The sequence below is a fragment of the Dromaius novaehollandiae genome, chromosome 9, assembly GCF_036370855.1.
Source record: "Dromaius novaehollandiae isolate bDroNov1 chromosome 9, bDroNov1.hap1, whole genome shotgun sequence".
In the NCBI taxonomy this organism is placed as follows: Eukaryota; Metazoa; Chordata; class Aves; order Casuariiformes; family Dromaiidae; genus Dromaius; species Dromaius novaehollandiae.
In genome coordinates, this window is record NC_088106.1 from 16388324 (window position 1) to 16414308 (window position 25985).

Genomic DNA, 25985 nt, shown 5'->3' on the forward strand with positions numbered 1-25985 from the left:
TCAGGTTCGGTAGCTTGAACATGTCTATTCATGTACACATCCTCTTCTCCTTTTCCATCCTGTAGAACAGGAAAACCTGCCTCTCTATGAAAACCACTAGCATTAAACATCTGAACACAGTTTACTCTTTTTTTTCAGTAAGATTAAAAAAACCCAAAACACTGACTATTTCAGATTTTTCTACACTTCATATTCTTCAGTTTATTTTATAATCCATCTATGTGCTTCTCCCCCTTTAAAATTCTAATACATTAATAGAAACTACCCTTTAGGCTCACTTGTTCTTGCTAAATGAAATACTGTTTGCAGTCGACCCTCTCTAGTTCTGTTTCTGCCTGCTTGCAATATTCTTGTTATTCCTGTGACTTTGTTTTTTATTTGATGGACATTAAGAAGCTTCTGATGCACTTGACAGGGTACCAGCTTGCATTCAGTGTAGGAGCTTTCTATGACTGCTAGTACTCCAGGGATCCTTCAGTTCTCAGCATAAAAGCATGCAAGTAAGCGATGACAGAGTAACTGTGTCTGAACTTACAGCCTGGCATCTGCTCTATGACAACCAGTTTCATACCTGCTCTGACCCTGCAGTGAAACTACAGCAGCTCATTCCTCTTTCGTGACAGGGTAAGTTCCCTTGCATTTGCCATGAGCAGTTATATGCTGCATCTGTAGCTACACAGCATGTGCACACCTTCATTCATCAGCAATAATCACTCAGGTGCTCCTAACTTATTCTTTGCAGTAAGAGCTCCCAGACTTTACTGTTGTTTCCTGGTTCCTTTGGAGCCCATTAGTCTTTTCTGCAGTTACCGTATGCTTCCTTTTCTTGCAACAGACAGTTCCAGATTTGAAACAGTTTATCTGAAGTGCATTCTACTGTTGGGCTTTTAGTAAGTTCCTCCTCAAAAAAAAATTAAAGTTTTCTTGCAAGTATCTCCCTCAACCACCTAAAACATAAGGCTGTTCCATGGGGACACTGGCTGTTCCAAGAACCATGGACAGCATTCTGCTGTATCACTTTTACACTGTGTTACCACCAGATCCCATCCCCCAGATGCACCTAACAGCAACTGAAAAAAACATTAACAACCCCAGAGGAAACCAGGCCTGCAAGTGAAATCCTGGGACACTGAGTCCAGGTCTCCTGTTCAAGACCAAGCAAGCCCACAGGAAGTTGTGAAAGGCAATACAGATGGGGAACAGTGCAGGCAGAGAGGTATATTTGATATCTGCCAGGTAGCACAGCACAGAACAAGAAGAGTCATATCCTCCCACTCTCTACCCCTTCAGGATACAGTAGTTAGTCAATCTCCTGAAAGCTACCTGTGAATCAACTTTGACTGCTGATATATTTTCCACTTCAACACAGAATTTAAGTAGGGATCACAAAATCTTTGGCTCTGAATTAAGATGCCACCAGACCAGATGGGAGGATGCTAAGGGCTGCAACGGCATTCTGGGACAGGTAATCCTACAATGAAGAGGTCATCTGTTTCTTTGATAAAATGAGCAAATGAGGGCCATTTAGGGTACACTTAGTTCCTTTATGTGGCTTTAAACGGAGTCTGGCCCTCTCTGCTCAGTACTAGTGTGCTGCCTTCTGAAACAGCACTCTCAGAATCACTCCATCCCCTTTTCTTTCTATCCCTTACACCTGCTGCTCTTCAATGTCAGTGTCTGACTTGCTATCACCATAGATACAGACATCCCAATGCAGTGTATGATGTGATTACAGAAGGATTTACAGAGCGTCCATATGGAAATTTCCAAAGAGTGGCAACTTTCCAACAGGAGTCTTTTGCTCTCAAGTTACACAATATGTCAGCTGACAATAATTTTCCCTGCTGGTATGGCAGAGGAATGTAACCTCTGCTGAGGTCAGGCAGGCAAGGAGTGTTACCCTTCACATACTTTCATTGTTCTTCCCTGCTACACTACTCTAAAAATCCGTAGTAGTCATTGCTCCCTGAGCACCTGTGCTAGAATAGCCATCTTCGAATAGCTTCTATTCCATTTTAAAAGTAAAAAAAGTAAAGCAAAAAGATTCAAAATACATTTTTTCTTGTCATTTGTTAGCCCTAAAACCCATGATTATTATGCTGCCAACTGAATTCACTTCTTAATCTTCATTTATTTTCCCTTTATCTTGGCTTAGGGAAATAAGTTACTTTCCCTCCCTAGCTCTCCTGTGTTTGTGCTGCTGCTGCCTTAGGTCCTTTACAAGCTTAAGTCAGAGCAGAAAGCAGTATTCAACTGCAGGGGCAGATAATCTACATCCCAGAGTTCGGGAAGAACTGGCATATCAAAACACAAGCTTAAGATATTTTAAATAAAATCTAGCAGATGGGTGCACAATCCCTGCAGAATTGCAAAAGCAGCACCTGCACTGAAAGAGAAGAAAAAAGATCTGAGAAACAAAACGCCAGTTAGTCTGACATTGATAACGTGCACAGCTCTGGAACCAGTGTTGAAGAAAAGAATAATGAAAGATACAGGGAATGTAGGCAAGCTGGATTACTCTGAAGTATATAATGAGCAGGGCAATTAGGATGAGAACAAGGATGTTAAGTCTCCAGCAAGACAGATGGCAACTGGTAGTCCTGGAAAGGAAATATTCTTGCTGGTGTAAAGTCACTACTGAACTTCCTTAAAGGACCAATCTCATTCAGTATTTTATTTATATTACTTCCCTCCCTAAGATGGGAGTGTTGATGAAATCCACAGGTGAAAATCTTGGAGGCAAGGAGGAGTACTGGCACATTATGGAAAAAGAATTGGATGGTCATGAAGACTGGACTAACATAACAGGATTAAAATTAGTACCACAGAGTGTGAAGTAATCTAACTGTGATGATGAGAAAAAAAAATCAGCTATGAGCTTGACAGTCATTTAGATGGGAGTGACTAAGGAAAAGGAGGACCTGGACAAAAATGATTAGGGAAACTTGTTTAGGCTAGTAGAGTAAATGCTGAGAGAAAATGTGAACACTCTGCCACTATATCACAGGGACAGGCACCAGAAGAGCACTGAAAAATTTAAGGTCATTTGATAGAGGAAGAAATGGGTATGAAGAGACTTTGAACAATTCAGGTTGGAAATGTACATGAGTTTTGACTATCAAAACAGTGGGGGGGGGGAAAGCATATTAAGGGTAAAACTCCAGCTGAGATAAAAATGGATTTTGCCCAAATTAGAGGCTCACACAGCATGGTTACCTGCAAAAGCAGAGACTGTGATGACGGGCCAGCAAGCCTCTTCTGCTTTAGTGAACCTACACTAATCTCTCCCAACAAGCAAATGCCACCTGCCAAATGCAGGTGGTAAGAGTGACACACACAGATATCAGAGAGGTACAGTTAATTCCTTCATTCAGCTGTTTCCTATAGAAGTACAGCTGGAAGAAGACACATTGGAGACAGAACCTGACCCAGGCAGGAGAGAGGGCTTTGAGATCAGTTTGAGGAGAAGGTCCCCAAAGGCAAGTGACAGAATGGAAGATAGCAATAGAGATGCCTGAGGAGCCCACAGTGTTGCAGCAATCTTGCACTACTGGATTTATCAAGTGTGTTGCAGAGAGGCCTCAAACAGCAAACAGTGCCCTACTGCATGAGCTATTGTACAGACATGTAGCTGACAGTCTCTGCTCCAAAGAGCTCAGAATTACAGCAATGACAAGATGTAACAGGCAGATGAAGCAATGGAAAATACAAAGAACCCTGCTCACTGCACCTCCCACAGGTCTGTGGGAGAGGGAAGCTGCAGATGAAGTGGTTGTTACTTGAGAAGCACTTTTCTCCAATCATAGAAGATTTCTGATCAGTATTACTACTCACCGCTAGCAAGCATCCAGCAAAAACAGTGAATCCCTTTGTGTGAAGCTGTTTTGCCAAGGCATGTCCGAAACCTTTGTCACAGCCTGTGATTAGCACTGCCTTCCCTTCAGCCTGTGTGGGGAAAGACAGAAATATATCATCAGATACTGCAATGTTGCAGGCACCAGCATGCAGTGGAGCAACTTGCAGTCCTGCAGTCAGGTCCAGGCAGTATTAAGAAGGTACCATTAATGACTAAGTGGTGAGACAGCTGATACCTGGGCTCTCCATAGGACTGAGCTCACCTGACCTGAGTTATCTGAACGATGGCTGTTTAATCCAGGTTCCCTGTAAAATCTGCAGAGAGTGAAAGGCACCTCCTAAAAACAGGAATTATCCTACACAGATGGATGTCTAGAGAAAGCAAAGACAGCTAGCTCAGACCTAATGCATAATTTTGGACAAGCATCGCTCTGTATGCAGCAAAATCCTAAATGCAACAAAGCCAGCTCATAAAAGTCTCCTAACTGCAATGGAGCCAGGTCATAATCCTCTCTAGCTCAGCTCCCTGCCCCATTTGTTGGGACGGGTACAGGCATAAATGACAATTCCAGGTGCAAGCCACAATGGGCATGTACCTGTTTGCATGCTAACTTCATTGCAATCTAAACCTAGCAACTTCAGTGGTGCTACTGCTGGTTCGACCAATGTAAACAAGATGACAAGAATCCTGTGTAAAAATGCAACCAGCTCACAACTATTGTGAAATCTGAAATTCAGCTAATTGCTGATTTGTAACAATTTGCATTGCCTTGATACAGTAGCTAGAACAGAACCTCTTCCTTCCAAGTATCAGTGGCCAAAACTGAACAGAAGCATTTCAAAAGTCAGTGATCTACCAGCTTCGAGGCATTGTAAGAGTAGCATAGAAAACATCAGAATGACAGTATGCTGTTTGTTTGAACTGCACAGCAGATCTTTTAACTACAGAGTTACTCTCTATTGTCTGTTCTGTATCTACTCCCACTCTAGGCAGTATTTTCCAATCTATATCTTAGTGATTCAATAGAGCATGCAGGAATGTGACTATAGATTAGAGTTCTTCTGAAAATACTGCAGTCTAACAGGAAAAAATGTACCTAATCCTACAGTTCTCTCCTACATTAGTATCTTTTGAGTGATGGATAAATTGAGAGACAACTTGATACCACATCTGGTATGACACAATAGGGCTTGTGATAGCTCTAGGAACAGAATCCAAAATCCTGAAGGGAATCCAGTACTGCAAACCACCGCACATTCACCCTCTTTCTTTGCTTGAGAGCCCTCTCTCACCTGCTCTGCTCACCACAGCTGTGAGGCAATAAACTTGTAATGCTTAACCGAGCTAGCAGACAGCCACCTGCAGGGCTCTAGACCTCTCCAAACTGAAACCATTATCTGTCAGACGACAACACACAACAGTAATGAAGATTCTGAGAATGCAATAAGGAAGCGAGGTCACTTCCTTCTCTGTGCAGACATCTGCAGCTAACATTCTCTTTTACTGCACTAACAATGTCTGGAACATGAACATTCATATTTTATACTACTCACGCATGGACTGCCCCATTTTTATCTGAAAAGGTGGCTGGACAAGCAGCTGCAATCTCCAGTGCTCTAATTTCTTGTTTTGCTGACATAGACAGTGGTGAAAGGGCAATAAGGAATAATTGCAGGGTGATAGTGATCAGAACAATTACTGCACAAACACATGATGAGTTTAAGCAGACAGCAATAAGCAAATAAGCTACACCCTGTTCTGTCCTCCATCTCATGCTGAAGTTACTGCTTTCACAGGAGAGTCATGATTTGAAATTGAAACTGAGCTTACCAAAACTATACCCTGAATTTAGCTTATGATCACCCATATAAATTCTGATTCCTACGTTCAGACAAAAAACATGCATCTACAGGCTAATTCTACCAACACTGTAAAGATACATACAGGCACTAAGGGATCTAAGATAAGTGAGAATTAAATATACACTGCTCAGTACTAATCTAGTTTACAGTGACACCTCCAAGAGTTGAGGATCAAGCATGAACCAGACCACAGAATTTACCAAGGTTACCTCCTCCCACATCAATTCAGCAACCTGACCCCTTAGAGATGAAAGGGCTTGACTTATTCTCTGCCTCCTCTCCCTTATACCTTCTGGTTCTGAAGCCTGATGACAGCTGATTTCCAGAAAGTACAGAAACTGAGCAGAAGATAACAAGCTGTGATTATTTCCAAAGACCAAGACAGGCAAATGGAAAAGATGCACCACCATCACCATAGTCAGCTCCCTCATCAGCCAGGCTGATCAGGACAGAGCTCAGCTGTAAGAAATAAAGGATGATCTATTTACAAATGGCTGAGCTGTGTTCTCATGTGCACCTAATTTTAGATCTCAGCAGCTGGTTTGCTGTCTCTGACTGGAAACCCCCCCCCCCCCCCACACACACACACAATAGCAAAACAAACAAAAAGGAGGTGCTTGGAAAATCCCTTCAGGTGTCTAAAATGGGCAGAAAACTGAGCAACAATTTACAGTATGAGAACATTCCCAAGATTACTTGCTATTATCCTAATTACTGGTAATGAAATATTTGAGTGCAATGGCACACTTCATAACAACAGACTGAAGTCCCAGCAGCAGTAACACGCATACAAAGAAAACTCAGGGATGTAACAGACCTCAGATCACTAGCTGTCTTTATCTTAGTGACATGCTTCGTGGGGAGAGAACATCCTAGGGTGACAGCAGGGAGTGATCCCACTTCCGGAATATGCATCAGCAGAGATCCTATCCTAAAAGTCTGTAAACATGGAGAAATCTGATCCTCCTCACTTTTTGAAAATGCCCAAGAAGAGGTCTCACAGGTCTTATTCCTAGAATTTTGTAAGGGTCACTCCCCTACAGCTTACAGTTTGACACTGCAGTGAGACAGACACAAAAGGCTGCCTATGCAGGCAGAGGGGACCAGATGTCTTTATTTATTAGTGATACTAATCAACTTTTGGGGGAGAGCTGCAAGGGCTTCACTTGTTACTGGTCAAACAGTGCCCTCAGACAAGAAATACTACAGGGGAAACTGTACATACATACAGTGTGGCCAGGGCGCCTGAGACGCGATGACAGTGCAGAATAAGTTCTTGCACTGGAGGTGCTGGTATGATATCTCAGTAGGGTAATACAGTCTGTGTTACTGCTATGTGATCCATGGCACCTGAACAGCAATACATGCTCCATATAGATCCAGTAGTTCAATAGCTCCAACGAGATCAATTAATTTTAACTTGCAAACAGCTCAGATGTATAAATGTCACTAATTTTCTTATACATGATTACCTTGATGAACTGTAGAATTTATTTTACTCATGCAGATGCTCCATCAAAATTATACACTTCAGTTGCAAAAGAGGCTAAGTTAAGCAAAGCTACTTTGATTGCGTCTTTGCCAGCCTTTCTGGGCAATTTGGGAACCCACCATGCTTGCCTGAATTCCATGTTCTTCCACTCTGTGTCACTTGTTTTCAAGATCCTGTTTCCTTTGATACACTCCCCGACCACCATCTTATCAAGTAGATGAATTTTAAAGCAAGTGCAAGCAGTTACATAGTACACTTTGTTGCTTCCTTATTTCCACAGTCAGGTACTTGAAGTTTTCAGTCCCAGGAAAAGGAACTGAAAATATACACTAAAGAGAGGGTAATTTCCTACCTATAAAATCTCCCATCTATACAGCATCCTCTAGATACAAGATTCCCTTTTTAAATTTTGGACCACCTCTGAATCACCAACTTTTCTGTAATTCTGGACAGTGCAGATTGCCTGGCTATAAGCAGTGTGGCTCTGGAAGTGCACCGCCTCCGTTTCAGTCTGATACATACTCACAGGAAAACACAGCAGAGAAAAGTTGAAGCATAAAAAAAAAGGCACCAAACTACTCCTGAAAAGCTGAGCCATCACAGCTGAATGGTTTCCTAAACCAGAGGCTAGCAGCCAGATACTGCACTTCTCCTTCAAGAGGCTGAGGCCACAGGTGACTGCTCCTTGAATCTCTGGAGAAGTCAGTAATGCTACACTTGCTGAGGTAGCCCCCTCTCCAGCCATCTCCCCTGGCACCAAAGGCAGACCGCCCTTGGGAAGCACCAGGTGTGACAGAGACAGGAAACACTGCAGGAGCAGAAAGGATGTGGGAGCAGCAAAGCAGGAGACTGCAAACAGTACAAAACCGATGCAGCCATTTCAGAGGGGTCTGGAATGAGCTGGGCCCTGTAACAAGAACGTGCTCATTTGCAAATTCCTTCCAGGGCCTGCAGAAGTGTCTGGAGTGTGAGCAAGAACTAAGTTTGCTCCAACCCTGTGAAAGAACCCCAGACATTTCATTTTCAAGAAACTTATGAAAGGAAACTGGTTATGCAATTCCTTTCTGTTCACATGGGTTTTCTTCTCCCTTATACTCATTTCCAAGTTTAAAAGTCTGGAACAAAACCCATGTGTCCATTATTTCATGAATCTTGTGAAGAAAAACCATGGGTTTCACAGTAGCAGGGAGGTCAACGTGGCAGCAGTGCAGCCTCGCTCCAAATCCCTCAAGAAGAGCTGACAGGCTTCCGAAAGCTGTTTCAAATGCCAGCATTGCGTCTCCCCCAGTAGCTTCACTCTCTGCCCCAGCAGTGTTCATATCAAACCTTCGTTAGTCCAGCCGCGACACAGGAGCGCAGCCGTTTGCATGTGTTGTCCGTATGTACCTGTCGCCGGTACGTGGGCAGGCAGGTGCCAGGGCTGAAACACCACCAGCGTCCCCGCGAGGCACCCATTTAACGGCCGCACAGTTGAACCCCAACGGCCGCCGCGCCGGGCGCCATTTTGTGCCCCCGGACGCTGCTGTCGCCCGGGAGCGCCTCGCCCACTAACCCCAGGCGGGGGGGGCACCGGGCGGCGGCGCGCCGGCCGAGCCCGGCCCGCGGGGCCCGCTCCGAGCCCCCAGCGCTGGGGAGGTCTGTGCCCGCCGGGTCGCGCCGGGCGCCTCTCAGCGGGTGCTCAGCGGGGCGAGGTCGGCCGCCCGCTGCCGCAGCCCCCCCATGCCACGCCGCGGCGAGGCTGCGTCGGCGCCCCGCGCCCTCCCCGGCTCTTCGCCGGGGTACTCACAGGCAGGGCGCGGCGGAGCCGCAGCACGAGGCGGCGGGCCAGGCGCCGCCCGCCATCCGCCAGCAGCGCGGCGCCCAGCGCCAGCAGCAGAGCGACGCCGTCCATGGCCGCGGCCTATCGCCGCCGCCGCCCGCACACGCCCCCCTCCCGGCCCCCGGCCCTCCCCCCGCCCGCCCTCCGCCGCGCCCAGCCGCCGGGGCACCGGCCCAGCCCCATTCAAACCGCAGGCAGCGCCCAGTGCCCGGGACGCCCGCCGGCTCCAGGTAAAGCGCGGGCGGCCGCGCCGGGCCACGCTGGCGGCGGGGCAGGGGCGGGAGCGCGAGCGCAGCGGCCGGGCCCGCGATGGCGGGCGGCGGCGCGGGGCCGCTGCGGGAGCCGCGGGGGAGGCGGCCCGCGGGAAGAGCCGGCCCCGGCGGGACCCCCCCTCGCTGCCGGCCCCGGGGCCCCCGCCGCGCCCGCCCGCCGAGCCGGCCCTGCCGTGGGGTGGCGCCGAGCCGCGCCTGTCCCCGGGGCGCGCCTCCCGCGCGAGGCGGCGGGGGCCGCGGTGAGGGCCGCGGACGTCTTCCTCGGCCTCCTTCCGCCGCCTGCGCCCGCTTCGCCACCCCGGCGCGGAGCCCGCGGTACCGCGCTGCCGCCGGCCGCGCCGCCGCGGCCACGGGCTTTTATGATGGGTCATAAAACGTTCACAGCTTCTTCGGGAATGCGAACCATGGCTGCTGCACACCCTCAGCTGATGGGGGCCTGTGCGTGGCGGTTTCAGCCAGCGGCCCTTTAAAAAAAGAAAAAAGAGTTATTCAGTTTGACCAGCAACACTAAATTTCAAGTAATTACTGGCACTGGCTGGTCTTCTGAGTTGATTAAATGGGGCTAACAAGGTGCACCTTTCTTCAAGTTTTCTAGACCTTTCTCTTCTGAGCCCGACAACAGCTCCTCTCATGGTAATTTTGCATTTCTTAATGTAGGCCTGTTTCTAGGCCAGCCCCCAAAATGCATTGACAATATAGAATTCAATGGAGATATAACTAAACCTTAACAATTAGATACCATTTTTCTGCCTTAGTGAAAGAGACTGTACTTCAAGCTCATTTTTGTGTTGGATCTGTTTTAGTCAAAATGAGTACTACTGAATCAGACTGCCTGTTCTTAACTCCTGTTTTTGAGCCATTGTCTTCCCATAATGACTCTAACAGTGATACCCTGTGCATAGTCCAGTATTGCCAGCTACTTAATTTCAAAGAGCTATATATATTTTTAACCACATGGCTGTACTAGCAGTAAAACCGAAGGATTGCTTTGGAAACATGTAACAGAATATCATCCTTGGCTTGAACTTACGTTTTATTTGCAAAATATTTCATGTAACCTACTTAAAGGAGTACATTCCATACATAAGTAACCTAATTTTTAGCTGTTTCAGAGAATACTATTTAAGGTGTAGTAAATGAAGGGGAATGAGGATTTTCTTTAAATGACTCCCTGCTTACCAGTTTACTTATAATCTTCTTCTGTATTTAAAAGCAGTTTGAGGTAGTTGAAGGTTGAGCTGTTTATCTCCATGTGAGGGACTACAAGGGGAGAAGATGAGTTCCTTTGGACTTGATTTGCTTGTTAAAATACAAGGAGTCAGCATGACTTACAAAGTAACTGAACAAATAAAAGAGAGGTGCTATCTTGTATTGCAGAGCTAAGGAAGAGCAGTCTTGCTGTTGGTAGAGTGAGTTAATTGAAAGGATGTTGGCAACCAGGCTGTCCCGGCCTCTCCTGAACGTCTCTGTGAAAGCCCTGAATGTTAAGGACCCAGGGAATGGCATCAGGTAAGAAACTTGATGGAGAAGAAAAAAGAGTGAGATCTTGAGTAAAGCACATATTGAAGGCTCATTTGATTTCAGTGGGACTGTTTATTTGTAGGAGGTGGTTTCTATATGCAAGTAGGGTTTGGCAGCATGTTTTTTAACACCTGTGCAGTCATCTGCAGTCAAAGGGTTGAGTAGAGTGTTAATTCAATGTCTAGCAAGGATTTATTCCTCAATATCAGCAGGTAGGCCTTGCTGCACTGCAAGGAACAGTCATATATTTTTATGACTCCATTAAAGAGATAATGAACCATGTAAAATGAAGAGAGAAAGCTGAGAGAGAGGGTTTTTGTGAGAAAGGGAGGTGGGTTGAGTAATGAAGCTGATTTTTTTTCTGAACTTGAACAGAAAATTACCCACTTGATTCTAATTCCTAGCTCTGAAAAAAATACCCTTTGTACTAGTATTTGAAGGGAATCCTACTAGTCCTAATTCAGTGAAAGCACTCAGCTTACTCTGGCTTTGTTTCAGAGCAGGGTTCCCAAACAGTACTGCATGCACCACTAATTATACAGAAGCCATTTAAAAATCGCTCATGGCTTGCTGAGCGAGAACCGCCACCATAGGTGTGGTTCCATTTCTGCTGATGGTAGTGTCCAGCACCATCAAGGATAACTCCTGTAACAGAGAGTTGTAAAGATCAAAGATAGAAAAGGCTAAGCTGTTAGAGATTTCTCATGAAAACAGGTTGACCCTTTTATCTGCTACACCAACAAAGCTGTACCAGAGGGAAACTTCTGTGTCCTTAAAAATACAAATGAATATTTTATAAACTCAAGAAAAGAATTTTCAGCATATTCTTTTCTTTGCTTACTATGCACTTCTGCTTCTGGTACTCAGGTCTTGACACAATGTTTTACATTTTTTGACATACCCTCTGACTGTTAAATCTGAAGTGGAAATCCAGCTGTTCATCTGAAAGGCAGTGCTGTCACTATACCAGTATCTTAAAGCAGTGAGGTTACATTTCTATACTTGATTGCTCAAGCTGAGAATTGCCTTTATTGGTATAACTGAATCAAAAGCAAATGCTTGGTTACAAGGACAGATTCAATTCCCATGACCATCTGTGCATTTTAAAGGTCTCAGTGATGGTATCTAGAATTAAATCACGTGGAATGACAAAAAATGGTTCATGCTACATTAATGTACTGTGTGGGGGCTACCAGCATGCACATATCTTAGAAGATTCCTCTGATGACATTTCTGCTGATCAGTAGCCATTGTCTGTTTTGTTCCCTTATCTTCAGGTCAAGGTAGACAGAATGTCAAGTAGTTATTCTCTACGGGTTGCTGTGATTAGAGAACAGCAATTCAGTGTGCTATAGTGAAATAACAGGACCTGAGATGTCACTGAAAAATAAAAATTAACTTAATGCAACTAAAATGTATGTTATGAACATTTCTAGACACTTTGAGACACACAAAGGAATTTAGTGTTGAGATGAAAGTTCAAAGCCAGGATAGCAGGTCAGTAATGTTATATACAGCCAGGGGATTGACCTCTGCAGCAATTACCTTGGCCATTGCTATTTCAAGAGTAGATAAGGCTTGTGACACTCAAAATTAGGTAGAAGAAGAGATGGACTGATGCAGGATATAGGGGAGTGGACTGCGTTGACTGAATGTAAATCATCTCCTTTCGACAAGGAGGGCGCTTGTATCTTTCCCACCTGGTTCAAAGCTTCTGCCCTATTAGACCCTTTCAGCCTTGTTGTCCCAAGATGCAGCTCAGAGGCCAGAGTGCCTTCAGATTGCTATCCAGTGTGGCTCAGGTCACCTTGGGAGCGCCTCTGATGTCTGAGCAGGAGATAAGTGTGAGTGATAAAGAAAGTTCACTCACGAGGCAGAAGAGCAGCCTGGAACTTAAGCTCTGCTAAAGGATAGATGTCAGGGCAGCTGAAATACAGCAAGTCTAGTGGAAAGTCAGAAGGCTGTAGGGGAGTGATGGCAGTGGTCAAAGGAAAACACAAAAAAGCTGATACAATTCAGACAGGTGGCTGGCAAGGACAGATGATAGAGTCATTCTGATGTGTCATCTTGGCCCAGTTTTGATGAGTGCTGGCAAGACCTGAGAGAGTGCGATGCCACTGGTAGCATAGCTTTTCTGAATAGGTGCTCATTTTCTGCAAAGCACTGTCGCTTTACTCTGGTCTGCGTTTGCAAACACAATATATTTTCCTGCGAGTCAGATATCCTGTACAGAGGAGTTTCAGATCTGCATGGCAGGTATTACTCAAAGCCATGGTGACTCTTAGTTTAAACAGTTACAGAGAGGAGATAAAAGATCTGAGTAGTTGCTGGGTACAGACCTGCAGAGAAAGAAATGTCATCCAAGCTGATGCAAGGGTGCAGCTGCATGTAAAGGCGATGAGATGGATCCAAGCAAAGTAAACCTGAGGCTGGGTATCAGAAACAATGCCGTATGCTTTCATCAGAAAAATGAATAATTTGCACTAAGCCAGCTTTGTGTCACTCTAAATGAAAGTATTGTTGCTGTTGGGAAAAGAAAACATTGTATACTGCCCATTTCACAGATGGGAACAGCCCAGTGCCTTCAGACCTTCAGGAGCTATTTTAGAATTCTCGGTAGTATCTAGACAGCTTCCACAGCCGGAAGTAGCATTGAGGTCTTTTGAGAAAGAAATATTTCATAAGGTAGGAAACACACAGGCTCAAACCAAGGAGAACTCTAGACCAGATCCTGTCTTCTCAAATGACAGCCTACACTGTGCATATCAGCAACACCCTTCTTATGTGCATGCTGCTGCACAAGACTGCAGACAAGATGTTCCCTGTCTGATTGTCCTATATTTTCTCACAGGCCTGTGCAAAGATTTTGCTTCCCTCTCTTGTCCCCATGTGGCAGCCGCTCTTATGCAAGTGAAGTTGATCAGGTGAGTGTGGTTGTGATTTCTTGGAACCAGTTCTGCTGGGCTGGGTCTTTTAACTCCCTAAAGCCTGATGACCAAAATATTTTTCTGATCTGCCAGAAGGATTCTGAGCTGGACCTTTTCAACATACTCCACATTCTTTCCTAGTACAGAGCTTCCATTGACGTAGCATAGTACATGCTACTAAGGATGGAAATAAACAATCAGACTAATGGCAGAGGGGGTTCTAAATTTGGAACTCACTCGGGATGAAATCTTCCACCTTAGAGTGGAGGGAATTAGCATGACAAGTTCTTAATAAAGCATTCCTTCCTGAGAATGGTGGTGTAAAGAGATGTAAATAAACTGGTGTATTCTCACCTCTGAGTATGGAAAGTGGCCCTCTTCCTTCATAGCTTTCCTTCATGTCACTAGTCTGCCAGGAACAGTGCCAGGCAAGAGAAGGGGGGATTTTTTGCCATTTGCCTGTCTTGTGACACATGACTGAGTACTGAAGAAATGCTAGAGCATATACGTCTCCCTCTCTAAGCCTGGGACAAAGTCTTGGAGGATTCAGGTGTGGCACTTGTGGCACTCTGAGTCCCACTGTATTCTGGAGAAAGCCAAATTTCTGGTTTTAAACAGTGGCAAGTTGACCAACTGGTCTTAATTCGAAATACTAAACCCACTTGATTTTGCCTATCTTTTAAAACCCAGCACTAGAGGGTTTATATGCTAGAGGGACAAAGATGGGTGAGCAGTCGGCTAGATTAACCCTTATTCCTTGTTCAGTCAAGCTGATCTTCCCCACCACCTAGAGGCTGTATGGCACAGGAGAGTAGACTGATGGATTCCTGGTGCTCTGCTTACCCCTGTACATATTGGAACAGTTCCTCCTGAAGAGGAAACATTTCTTGGGAACTGTCTGCTGTATTTTCAGATTTTGAAATGCATATGAGCTGCCAGGGATTGGTGGTTTGCTTGGCCTCTTGGCTATGGGAGCCTGTTGCCAGAGATGCTGAGCTTCTCTTTGTGTTGGGAGGTCAGTAATCCTGCCTCACTGGAGTGCTTCCAAAAGTAAAGGTTTCTCGTCTTCAGGAGGCACTGGGTGACAGTAGCTGGCAATGAGTGTAGAGAATGTCCCTGGAACAGACTGCTCCTGGCCAAGGACGTAGTTTTGTTCTGTGTGCTGCAAATCATTCACTCCAAGCACTCAATTCCAGTGGGTTTTTTTATTTGTTTGTTTTGTTTTGCAGATTGGCAGCAGAGCTGTGCTTATAACAGGTTGTGATTCAGGGTTTGGATTTGCCTTGGCCAAGCACCTGCACACCAAAGGCTTCATTGTTTATGCTGGCTGCCTGCAAAAGGTAAGGAAAGCAAAAGCTTTATTCTTCACCTGTGGCACGTGCACAGACACATAACAAATTCAGTCTTTCAAAGCTACTCTGCACAGCTTTCTGCTGAGGAGAGGGAGGGTGATTGGTATCCCAAGGGGAAAAACACAAGTGTTTGATTTTCATGGAGCATAAACTGGTCTGGACCAGAACCAGCTCTGCACAGTGTTTGAGGAAGTTCTCATTTGAATCTCAACATTGTGATCTGGCCAAAGCCAATGGGCTAGAAACCCAAATCTAAGTTTATAGGCTTGTCCATAAGCAAACTGTAGAGTCAAGTTGAGTCTGGACCTTTGGACCTGCTCTGAAATAATACATATTTATGCAGAGCTTAATTTGATTAATTGTGACAGCCACCAAACCACCAAAGATTTTGTGACGTGTAGTATGACTGTATCTCTCTATATCCTTGAGTGCGGCCATGCTCTAGTGTGCACTGAGAGTCTCTTGAAATTGCTGTGAAGGCAACAGAGTTCCACTAGTGCAAATGAGAGCAGAATCAGGCCACAGATAGCTTAGTGACACCATCTTCATACATTCTCCAGGGGAGCTTTCTATGGCAGTCAAAGCTGCCTGGTAATGGAGAATAAGACAGAGCTTTAGCCTCTCTGTCTGTATGAAGCAGTTTCACTTTTTCAGCTGCATGGCCATTTCCCGAGAGAAACAAACTTAATTCTCAGGATATCCTGGGGTGGGTCAGCTATTTTGATCCTAATCTTTTAGCTCACTGATCGCTGTAAGTGTATCCTCATTATAGTCTTTGAAGAGACATTGCCAGGTATTTTTTTAATGTTATTAATACTCTTTCTGCCATTAATCTTTCCATTATTAGGAAGTATTGCTTAAATTATTAGTTTTCTTACTGCTGCATTTTTTCAAATGAGAAGTTTGTTTCGATAGCTCTGCCCCTTGTGGTCTCTCAGCTTTAGATCAAGGGTTTATTTATTAACCTGGGCTCCCTCTACAGGCTTTACAGCAGAACAGGACGCTTTTGTCTATGTAAATTGCTGCTTTTCAAGAGATTTCAAGGGCGGGGGAGAGAACACTTCTTTGCAAATAGCTCTGCTCAGCTTTTGTAATTTAAGATCAATGTTACAGAATACAGTAAAGTTGCAGACTTAAAAAAAACACTATTTAGAATAATAGTCTACTCAGATGTTGACAGTAGCCAAAAATTTCAGAGCAACAAAGTTGCTTCTGAGTTTCATTTCCTCTATCTGAGATGTCAGAAAGAGCTGATTTTCAGTAAGCATCTGAATAACTGTCTCTGAAACCTCCCTTTGTTATAGTGATTTCAGTACACGTGATACTGAATGCATGTGACCGGAAAATCTTGGCCTCTGACAATTTCAGCATAAGTTGACGTGAAGCAGCATGCCAAAACTCTTTTAGGCTTTGATCAGCTGTTAGTTATTTCTTCATCAAAATCAGCAGAATCCTTTGCTGTATCACTGTGTAATTAAATGTTGCATTTGTAGCTGGACTCACATCTCATGTTCCAAAATTTGTGCAACCATGGCAAGATTGCTAACAGCAGTTGTCATCAGAAAAACACTGTAAAAATGACAAAGCTGTTTAATCATGTCTCTCCTATGTGTCTTCAAGTCATGTACTTTATGGAGAAAATCAAACTCTTAGCCCTATAGAATCAAAACAACTCCAGGAGAATGAGCTCATTTCTATTTGTGTCACAGGCTTGATTAGCAAAACCATAAGCAGAATCTCATCAAAATGTTATTATAGCTAGTGCTCACCTTAAGGACAGAAGAAAAGCACAGCATGTTTTTAGATTCTAGACAGAAGTGCAGCTGGAAATAAGAAGCATCATCTTTCTCTTGTAAACTGAGTATATCTGATCTAGCCCTGACTGAGAGGAAACAACTATTTCGTGTGGCTTTTTCAGTGTACAGCTACATGTCAGAGGCCGGCTTGTGGAGCCATTGTGTCCTCAGGGTGTGCACTCTGTAGTGTGCACTACTTGCAGATACAAAGTTTGTGCCAGCAGTGCTGGCTCTTCCTTAGGAAAAGTTTGCTAATATGGGCAGATCTTGAGCACCTCTGAAGGAAACCTGAGCAGAGAGATACCTTTAGAGTCATGACTGAGTAGAGCCCAAGGATGCATCTGTGCTTCTGGCTCCTTTTATCTTCAGATGTGTATATTTCACATACTGATTCTTCCTAACATTTCCACTGACAAATATATGCACAAGAGAGTTGTGTTGATGCTTCATTGCTGAAGACAGTGACAAACTGGATCCAATGAACTATCACACTGCAGCTCTCTTACTTTTCCTCTTTGGTTAATAGCCGTAGGAGCCAGCTTACACAAGATGAAAAAGGTATTTTTCCATCAGTATCTGTTGCAAGTGGACATATGTGGTGTTTGTCTTGGCTGTCAGGATTGTCATGGAATTCCTGTTTGCTTTGCTTTGTGTGCTCAGGCCTGTTAGAGCTTGCAGGGGGATGAGAAGATAGAGGTTATCTGAGCAAGCCAGGATGCAGGCAAGTTACTACAGGGCTCAGCAAGCACGCTTGCAGCCACCAGTTAGCACTTCAGGGACACTGAGACAAAGATCCAACCTGGGCTCCAAGCTGGGCTCCAGAGGGTGACCAAAGAAAGAGGAAGATGAGGCAGCAGTATGTATTTTAAATATGCAAGACCTGGGCTGTCTTGCTTCGGGGTCAGTGGAGATGCACTGGTCTCTTCACATAGCATGAGAAGGTCTTTGTGCTGCTGCTGAAGGGTGCAAGATTTGTGGGGTGGGCTCTGTCCTGTGCCAGGCGAGCATGGCCTGATGGCAGAGTACCTTACTTAAACATCACCCTTCTGCCCTTTCCAAAGAGGGAAGGGAATGATCCTGTGGGTCCGGGTCAATGCCTAAAGTCCAACCCAAGGGATTGCAGCTGCAGGGGGTCCCTGTCCAAGCACCTGGCAGCATGTGACTGGGACGGTAGGAGGGATGTTGGCTTGCTTAGCCAGCTCTGTGAGAGAGGAAGAGAAGGCTGTGAAGTTTCCAGTAGAGCTCAGGAGGCCTCTGAGGTTGCTGTGGTCCAGAGGCCTGGTCATGCAAGGAGAGCTGGATACTTCAGAATCGAGCCCTCTGCTACGCGCCTTTTGCCAAAATTTCTAACATGTCAAGCCATGTGCCTGTTCCGCTCTGCCTTCCCATGGTGGCTTCTGGAGTTTTCTTCTAAGCAAGGTAATTTCACAGCACCTTGCAGACTTGGGATTGGGGAAGAAGCACCTTGGCCTTGCTGTCCTCTATCTTCCCTTAAGCCATATCTGCTGATTCCAAGGGACTTGCACGTTTGCATTCGCTGATTCTCTCTTGGCATTCCCATGTATGCCATTTGTACGCTCTTTAATCCTTTGCCATATGCACTGGCTTCAGCACCAAAGTGGGTTTGAGTGAATAACAAACGTAGCATGAAACACTTCTTTCAGTCACCGTAAAACCAAACACCACTAAGCTATGCATGGAACCTTTAACTGCTCCATTTTGTATACAGTATGCTTCTGTGTGAGGAGAGTGCGGTAGATGCCTTCTGTTAAGGACAAATACTAACCAGTATTAACAGTCTGCAGCAGAATGGGAAAGGATGGAGAAGAGCATAGAGGACACATCAAGTACTTAAGTAAGTTATTGAATATCAGGGTACTGTCTGTGAGCCAAGTGGATAAGCCCAGGAAGAAAAGGAGCTAGGAGAAGACACAGAAGTGGCACAGAGGCAGTGGGATGTATAGCCACCCTTGCACGGACAGAGTGAGGTATCTAAAGTGGACTCTCACCTTGCTGGGGCAAATGGGCACTCCAGGTTCAGACTGCAGAGACAGGCACCATGTCATTGACAACTGACTGCTGACAGGCTCACAAAGGGAGTAATGGGAGTCTTTGCTACTTGAGATATTTAGAACTAATCAATGCCATTCCACAGTCTGGAAACAGGCACACCGTGAAGAGCTGACCCTTTCCAGGTCAGTGGAACAAAGCTTTACCTCCTCTATCACACCTGCTTTGTAAAAGCTCAGGCACGAAGAGCACTCCAATGCATATGTACTAATGCTAACTAAATAAGTAGAGCTACCCGGAACGGATGAGGACTGGAGGAAGGAGAGTCCAGCAGCCATCAGACGATCCTGTGGGGCGTGCGCCATGCCTAGCCTATTAATGGAGAGTAAAAGGCTTCTCCTTGTGAGGCATTATGTTGAGGGGACAGAGGGAGTTTTTTACAGTAAAGACAGGGATGTTTCAAAGAAGTGGTTATTTTCAGAGCCAGACATTCACTAGCCCCTACAAAGAAGCCCTGCAAAGGCCAGCACAGTCCAGTAGCTTATAACCATGAAAGCAATCCAGGGATATTCCCAAACTCAGTAATCTTCTGTGTCTGTGTCCTGGTAGCACTGTAGCTGGGCTAAGCTGCAGGTCCACTGGAGTGGCTGGCTCTGTGCATGACAGCCTTGTTGCTAGCAGCACCAGGCCCATGTGAAAGGTAGCTCAAGGGTTAGCTGCAGTTACATGGCTGAACTGTGGTTGGAGAGAGAGAGAGATGTGTGTCTGTGTGTATATATGTATGTATGTATGTATACGTATTATGCATTTGTATATATATACCTATATATATTGGGGGATTCTGTTGCTCTCAGCTAAGAATAAAGGGGTGGAGATAAGAACTGGGAAGGAGAAAGAGCTCATGGAGGAAGAGGGGAAGAAGAGCAAGACACTGGAAAAGACCAGTTTTCCTGGGGGAATTACTAACAGGCAAGCTGGCCAGGCACCTGTCAACTGGACTCTGTAGGAGTCAGTTGGCGGCCTTAGATTCACTTCCAGGCAGTGGGGGCTGCAGGCACAGATCAGCAGCAGGAAGAGAGCAGTGGGCAGGCAGTCCCCCTTATGGAACTGTCATTGCCAGCACCGGCAACATGACTGAGAAGTACATGCAGGGTGCGTGTGCAACTACTCACCAGCTATTCTATACCATACCCCTACCACACTATTTGTTGTGCCCCATATGCAAGGCAAAAGTGAGCATGGCACCACATTCCTTCTGCTGTGGTAGTAGGGCTTGGCTTGATCTCAGAAACTCGTACTGGGCAGGAGTTACCTTGCAGGGCAGGTTCTGCTCTTAGTTGCATTTTTGCTGGTCAAATCTATACCAGCTGGCTCAGTGACAGAGCTGGTGGTCGTATGGAGATGCAGAGGAATGACGTTCTTCTGCAGGAGCAGCCCTATCTGTTCCCCTTCCTCCTCGAGCTGCAGGCCTGCCCTGGGTATTCTGCAACTGCCCTGTGCACTCTACTGTGCTTGATTTGGTGGCTGCTATGCATTTTTCCTCTTTTACACAAGGTCTCTTGTGCAGATTCAAACCAGCCCTCTTCTGTCATCTAGGACAAGGGAGATGGTGGCTCCAAGGATCTGGACAACATGAACAGTGATCGAATGAGAACTGTCCAGCTCAATGTCTGTGACAGCAAAGAAGTGGACCGAGCAGTGGAGCAAGTGAACAGCAGCCTGGAGGATCCCGAGAAAGGTAGGTACTTTCAGTAGACTCTGATGTCACATGAAATTTGGTGGCAAGAGCTCCCTCAGCTGGGCCTTAAAGCATTTTCAGAGATATTTTAAAAGTTTGCCAAGTGAATGAAGGGCACAAAGCTTTGAGGAGCAGCAGTGCAGAGCATGTAGCCTGTTTACATGCTGTGCTGTATCAGAAAGCAGCTTCCCCCTTGCCACTTAAGAGAGCACCTACGAAAAAGCTCTGTTATTTTCTCTGCTAGCTCCTATGGGGACATTAGCAGAAATCAGGTTGCTGTTTCAGAGCCCTGGGATTGATGCTCTCTTATATGACTAGAAGTTTATTATGACTCCCTTCACTTCATAAAACCTGGGTCATCTCTGCTGGGTGGAAATGAATTCTACAGTGTTGACACCTGTTCAAGTTTTGCCAGTGCTTCGGTGCTTTTGGGTTCTCAGTACACATACATTAGCCCTTTTTCAGGAACTGCAGCACATTGGTCTGTACCAGCCAGAGACCTGGCTCTGGAGAGTTACGGCAAATTGTGAGAAGGCAAAGCCTCCTCCTTGTGATTCCTGCTGCTGCTCAGGCCAGGGCCTGCTGGGTGGTTGTCTCGCCTGGGCTGTGTGCCAGATGGTGCTGTCGCAGAGCCCAGCTCTGCCTGGTGCTGCAGCAGGGGCAGCTGGCAGAGCCATGGAGGGCAGGGTGAGTGCCAGGCTATCCCTAACTTTGTGAAACAAGGGGTCCAGATTAGTCCAGATTAGGATGGAAAAATGTCTGCATCACTAACACCACCATTATCTGCAGAGTCGCTGCTAGCACTGCTGGCAGAGACCAGGATGACCTGTTATACTGCTGAGTTGGAAGAGGAGCTGCTGGAGGGTTTGGTTCGCACTCCTGGAGCTTAGTGCTGGATCAGGAGCAGGGCACTGAGCACTTGGCAAGTTCAAACCTTTCATGACCAGAAGCTGTCAGTCCACGTGCCATTAGCTTTGCTGTGTTCACCTGGGGAATCTGAGTTTGTTGTCTGCAAAATGAAGTGATACTTTACTTTGGTGTGATATTGTAGAGCAGGCTCTGCTAGAGGAGGCTGGAGTTTTTTTAGTGTGAAACTGCTCTCTGGCACTGCTGGGAAGGTCATCATGCAGAGTGTGATCTCTGTTTCCGCTTCTACAAGTGCAGAGTTCAGCCTGTGCCTTTTTTTCCATACTTACATGAAAAAGAGCAAGTTGTTGGACCTGTCTCCACATTTTCTATGCATTCAGAACCCCTGTGGGGGCCTTCATCATTGGAGGTTCTGGCAATTCAAGGGATGTTCGTAAAGCTAGTCAAAGACATAGACTAAGGATCTGATTGTTTGTTAATTAATATCTTAGAGCTTGTCATGGGACTCTGGCATTAACAGCTCCATTTGAAGCAGCAGTAAGAGGCTCTTTAACACATATGCTGAGCAGTAGCAGCAAGAATGCAAAACTACAAACCCAAAAGAGTGGATGTAGTTATGAGAGGCCAGTGCTCAAAGACTGGGGATCAGCAACTGAAATGTGTCCCCAAATTATCAAAGGGCAAAGAAGATGGAAGGTCCCAACACAGGATTTCTCATGAAGAAAACTGAGTACAGTTAATGCTGTTTCAGATATTACCAGATGTTACAAATCTCAGAGTTCAAGGGGCAGCTGTAACTGACTTTCTTAGCCTGCCAACCTCATTGTGGGGAGGTAAGGATAACAATTTCTGCTCTAGTACTGTGAAAATCCCACTTGCTGATGCATTCTTGAAACCTTTCCACCCTTTGGTGAACAACAGTTTTTTCCTAAAGAATATCATTACTTCAGCACCTGAGGATAGGGCTACTATAGTCAAAAGCAGAACAGCTAGTAATGATTTATTTTGGATTTTGCATGATTTCTTTTACTTTTTATATATTTAACTTTTATACATGGATCTTATAAGTAAATAGTCTTCTAGCTCTGTATTCTCAAGCATAGGTCAAGATGAGTTTGCTTTCTCTGGGCTGCTTCTTAGAACACAGGCCTGGACACAGTCATTCAACAGATTACAGTAAGTTTTCCTAAACAGCGGAGAGAAGCCATCACAGGCTTTTCTTAGCCAGTTTCCTGTGCAATTAGGAAATTATCTGAAATGAGTTTGAATTATTCTAAGTTCCTTTCTAATCCTTCTTTTTATTGCCAAATGATTTGGTAGCTGCAGTTGTTGTCATTTTGGTTACAGCAGAATAAAAGGGAGAGGCCGTGGCATGCATGCCCACCCATGTCCACTCATGCCCGCATCACCCTTCTCAGCATTGCAGTCATTCTAGTTTTTATGATGACACAAAGGATTTTATTTCAAAAGAATTGATCTTTTATTTCTTACAAGGTCTTTTCTGTTCTTATTTGCATTCAGAAACTGTATTTTGCTTCTTTTAAAAAATCACTAGGTATAAAAAGAAAATGGCAAGGAGAACAGCTTAGACATGGTTGAAATTCTCTGTTGGCTCAGAACTCATTGGCAGCCTTATTCACAGTACTTTGTGACTGCAGTGTTGGACAGTACAGAAAAACCCCAATTGTGGTTGCATTTGCTCAGTCAGGAGATTGAGGTCTGCTCTGGATTCTCTCCTGTCTAGCTTTCATCATTACAGGTCTTAATGAAAAACTCTGTTATGTGGTTCAATACTCCATTAGCAAGGCCTTGCTTTCATCAGTCTCACAGACTTTTGTTTGATTTTATCTTCTAGGGCTCTGGGGGCTGGTTAACAATGCTGGGATCTCCACATTCGGGGAGGTAGAGTTCACCAGCATGGACACCTACATGGAAGTAGCTGAAGTGAACCTATGGGGGACAGTGCGAACTACCAAGGCTTTCCTTCCACTCATCCGGAGATCGAAAGGTGAGTAGCTTCTGGAGAGGAAAGAGGCCCCAGCTCTGTGCCCCCAGCCCTTATCCAGCTGTCATGCAGAAGAGGATGCAGTGGACTTACACTGCTCTGCTCGTCTGTGTTGCAGGAGCAGCACACACCCTACTGAGAGGCAGACACTGTGGCCACCTTTGGGCTGCTGGATCGTATTGTGCCTCAGCCTTGCAAATGAACAAGCTCAGTGTTGGTGGCAGAGGTTTCCTTTGATGCTGCTTCCTCTTGTCTGGGCTCAGCCCTGATTGCTGCTGAGCAATCCTATTTCTCTCAGGCAGGTTTTATCCAGCCTCTTTGTATTTATTGTTCAGTGTTCCCTGTAGCACTGAGCTTTGTGCGTCACCATGTACCTGTGCCCTCAGATATAATGAGCCAGGGTGTGCCCTGCAGTGGACTTTTCTCCTGCCCGAAGGCTGTTGCACAGGACAGCAAAGCTCAGTTAGAGCCCTCAGCAGGTCTATCTGCCAGGCAGCTGTTAGGAATGTGCAGCTGGCGGTGGGTGCATGTTCAAGAATCTGTTGGGTGGTATGTATCGGGTGTCTGCCCTGATCAGGTATCATGGCTGTGGTTTACCTGACCTCTGCCTAGGTCGTGTAGTGAACATCAGTAGCATGATGGGTCGGATGGGCAGTCCTGCCCGGTCACCGTACTGCATCACTAAGTTTGGTGTGGAAGCCTTCTCTGACTGCCTGCGGTACGAGATGCAGCCCCAGGGGGTGATGGTCAGCATCGTGGAGCCTGGCAACTTCATAGCTGCCACGAACCTGTACAGCCCTGAGAGAATCAAAGCCATAGCGGACAAGATGTGGGACGAGCTCCCTGAGATAGTGCGCAAGGACTATGGCAGGAAGTACTTTGATGAGCAGGTCAGCAAGATGCAGACGTACTGCAACAGTGGCTCGACAGACACCTCACCTGTTATCGAAAGTGTTGCCCATGCACTCACCTCCACAGCCCCTTACACCCGTTACCACCCCATGGATTACTACTGGTGGCTGCGCATGCAGATCATGACACACATGCCTGCTGCCATTTCGGATCGGCTCTATGTCTACTGAGGCCTCACACTCCTAGGCTACCCGGGTGGGAAATTTATTTTAAAGAGAACATTGTACACAGTTCCTATTAGCCATTTTTAAATTTTTTTAACCTCATTCAGAGTACTGTATTTTAGCTCTAAAGGGTTCATTTAAACATCTGACATAACCTAAAGGGCAGTAATTTGCAAGGGATGCTTCGTAGGCAGGAATATATTATGTTTGTGCAGGGACATTGTTTCTTTGCTATTTATTTCATGTCATCCTTTTTTTTCCACCTCAACTGTCAAGTTGAAATCATTATTTAAATTGCAATTGCTCCAAAGTGTCTTCAGAATAAGTTTTGCTGATGATTGTACAGTCTTTAGAATTCCTGCCTAGGATGCAGCCTTCACACCATAAAACAGAGGCCCTCTGCTCTGTAGCAGTGAACCACTGCCTCCTGATGCCTAAGAGTGTCCAGTAGACTTTTCCAGGACTGGTCACAGAAGCCCAAGGTAGAGCAGAGGCTGCTTTAATTCGAGGATTAGAACTCAAAGCATTCAAAGTGCTGAAATGGAGCAACTGACTCTGTCCTTTCCTCTCTTAGAGTTATACCAATGAAGCTTAAGTGAAAAGGAACTAGTCTGCTTCTCTTGCTTGCTTACTTGTAACAAATCAATGAACGAGGGACTCAATCCTGCAGACCTTTCTCACAAGAGTTTCTTATTCATATGAGCATTCCCATGAGTGTGAGAAGCTTTACTCACAGGACTGCAGGCATCAGGATTGGCCCATAGTAACATTTCTCTTCTCTTCAACAGTAGTTGAGCATCAACTCCAGAATTAGTTTGGAGTAGGGTTTCACTCGTTCCTATAATTTGTGAGGATCACAGTTGACCACAGGGAAGCAGAGTGTTACATCAGCGAATGCCATTTTGACCAGGGACCTCAGAGTTACACTGAAATATTTGTACAGCACCTTGCACAGAAGGGCCTTAATCCTAACCAGGGCCTCTAGACACTATTGCAGTGCAGGTGATAAAAACTTTCATTGAAGGAGTCATTGAGCCGAAATACGTATAATGTGATATAAATCTAACAGAATGTCCATAACACAATAAAATTAACCTCAAGAGCAGTTTAATTTCCATGATGGTTATGTTTACATGTCTGAGAAACATTTGTTTTGTACTGTAAGAAAAGAAAAAAAGAACCCACAAAAGAGCCTTTTGTGGGGGAATGTTGAAAGAGTTAAATTTTTTAAGCTTGAAAGGCAAAAAAACAAAAAAAGTAATTAAAATAACCATCATTAGCAAAGTTGAAGAGAAGGGATTTCATGTGCTCTAGTAGTGTACTATGACAAGTTGAGAGTACGTGAACAAAATCCTTTGGCTTAATAAACGTGTACATGAATGTTAAAATTCA

At 45.3% G+C, this 25985-nt stretch overlaps 2 protein-coding genes across 4 annotated transcripts in view; one reads left to right on the forward strand and one right to left on the reverse strand.

The window, feature by feature from the left end:
• Window positions 1–9135, reverse strand: part of LOC112981688 (D-beta-hydroxybutyrate dehydrogenase, mitochondrial-like) — a 23451-nt gene extending 14316 nt beyond the window's left edge. Inside the window, exons 1-2 of one of the 3 annotated variants that reach the window (XM_026097536.2) lie at window positions 8997–9130; window positions 3835–3945 (exon numbers count right to left, since the gene is read on the reverse strand). In XM_026097536.2, coding sequence (XP_025953321.1) covers window positions 3835–3945; window positions 8997–9101 — 216 coding nt within the window. In that variant the 5' untranslated portion in view covers window positions 9102–9130. Of the gene's footprint in view, window positions 1–3834; window positions 3946–8596; window positions 8760–8996 lie in introns of those variants that run through there. The other 2 variants (XM_064516825.1, XM_064516826.1) reach the window with 2 other exon arrangements.
• BDH1 (3-hydroxybutyrate dehydrogenase 1) lies at window positions 9113–25985 on the forward strand. The gene is made up of 7 exons (XM_064516824.1): window positions 9113–9259; window positions 10679–10810; window positions 13674–13746; window positions 14979–15089; window positions 20504–20645; window positions 23368–23520; window positions 24130–25985. Exons 2-7 carry the CDS (start codon window positions 10728–10730, stop codon window positions 24597–24599), a joined length of 1032 nt encoding a protein of 343 aa, XP_064372894.1. The 5' UTR covers window positions 9113–9259; window positions 10679–10727; the 3' UTR covers window positions 24600–25985.

What these genes read in the sequence shown, in the direction of transcription:
- BDH1 (XM_064516824.1), top strand. Translation starts at nt 10,728, where the DNA reads ATGTTGGCAACCAGGCTGTCCCGGCCTCTCCTGAACGTCTCTGTGAAA. An exon ending in ATGCTGGCTGCCTGCAAAAG is followed by an intron (nt 15,090 to 20,503) that starts GTAAGGAAAGCA and finishes TCTGTCATCTAG; the next exon opens with GACAAGGGAGATGGTGGCTC. An exon ending in ACTCATCCGGAGATCGAAAG is followed by an intron (nt 23,521 to 24,129) that starts GTGAGTAGCTTC and finishes ACCTCTGCCTAG; the next exon opens with GTCGTGTAGTGAACATCAGT.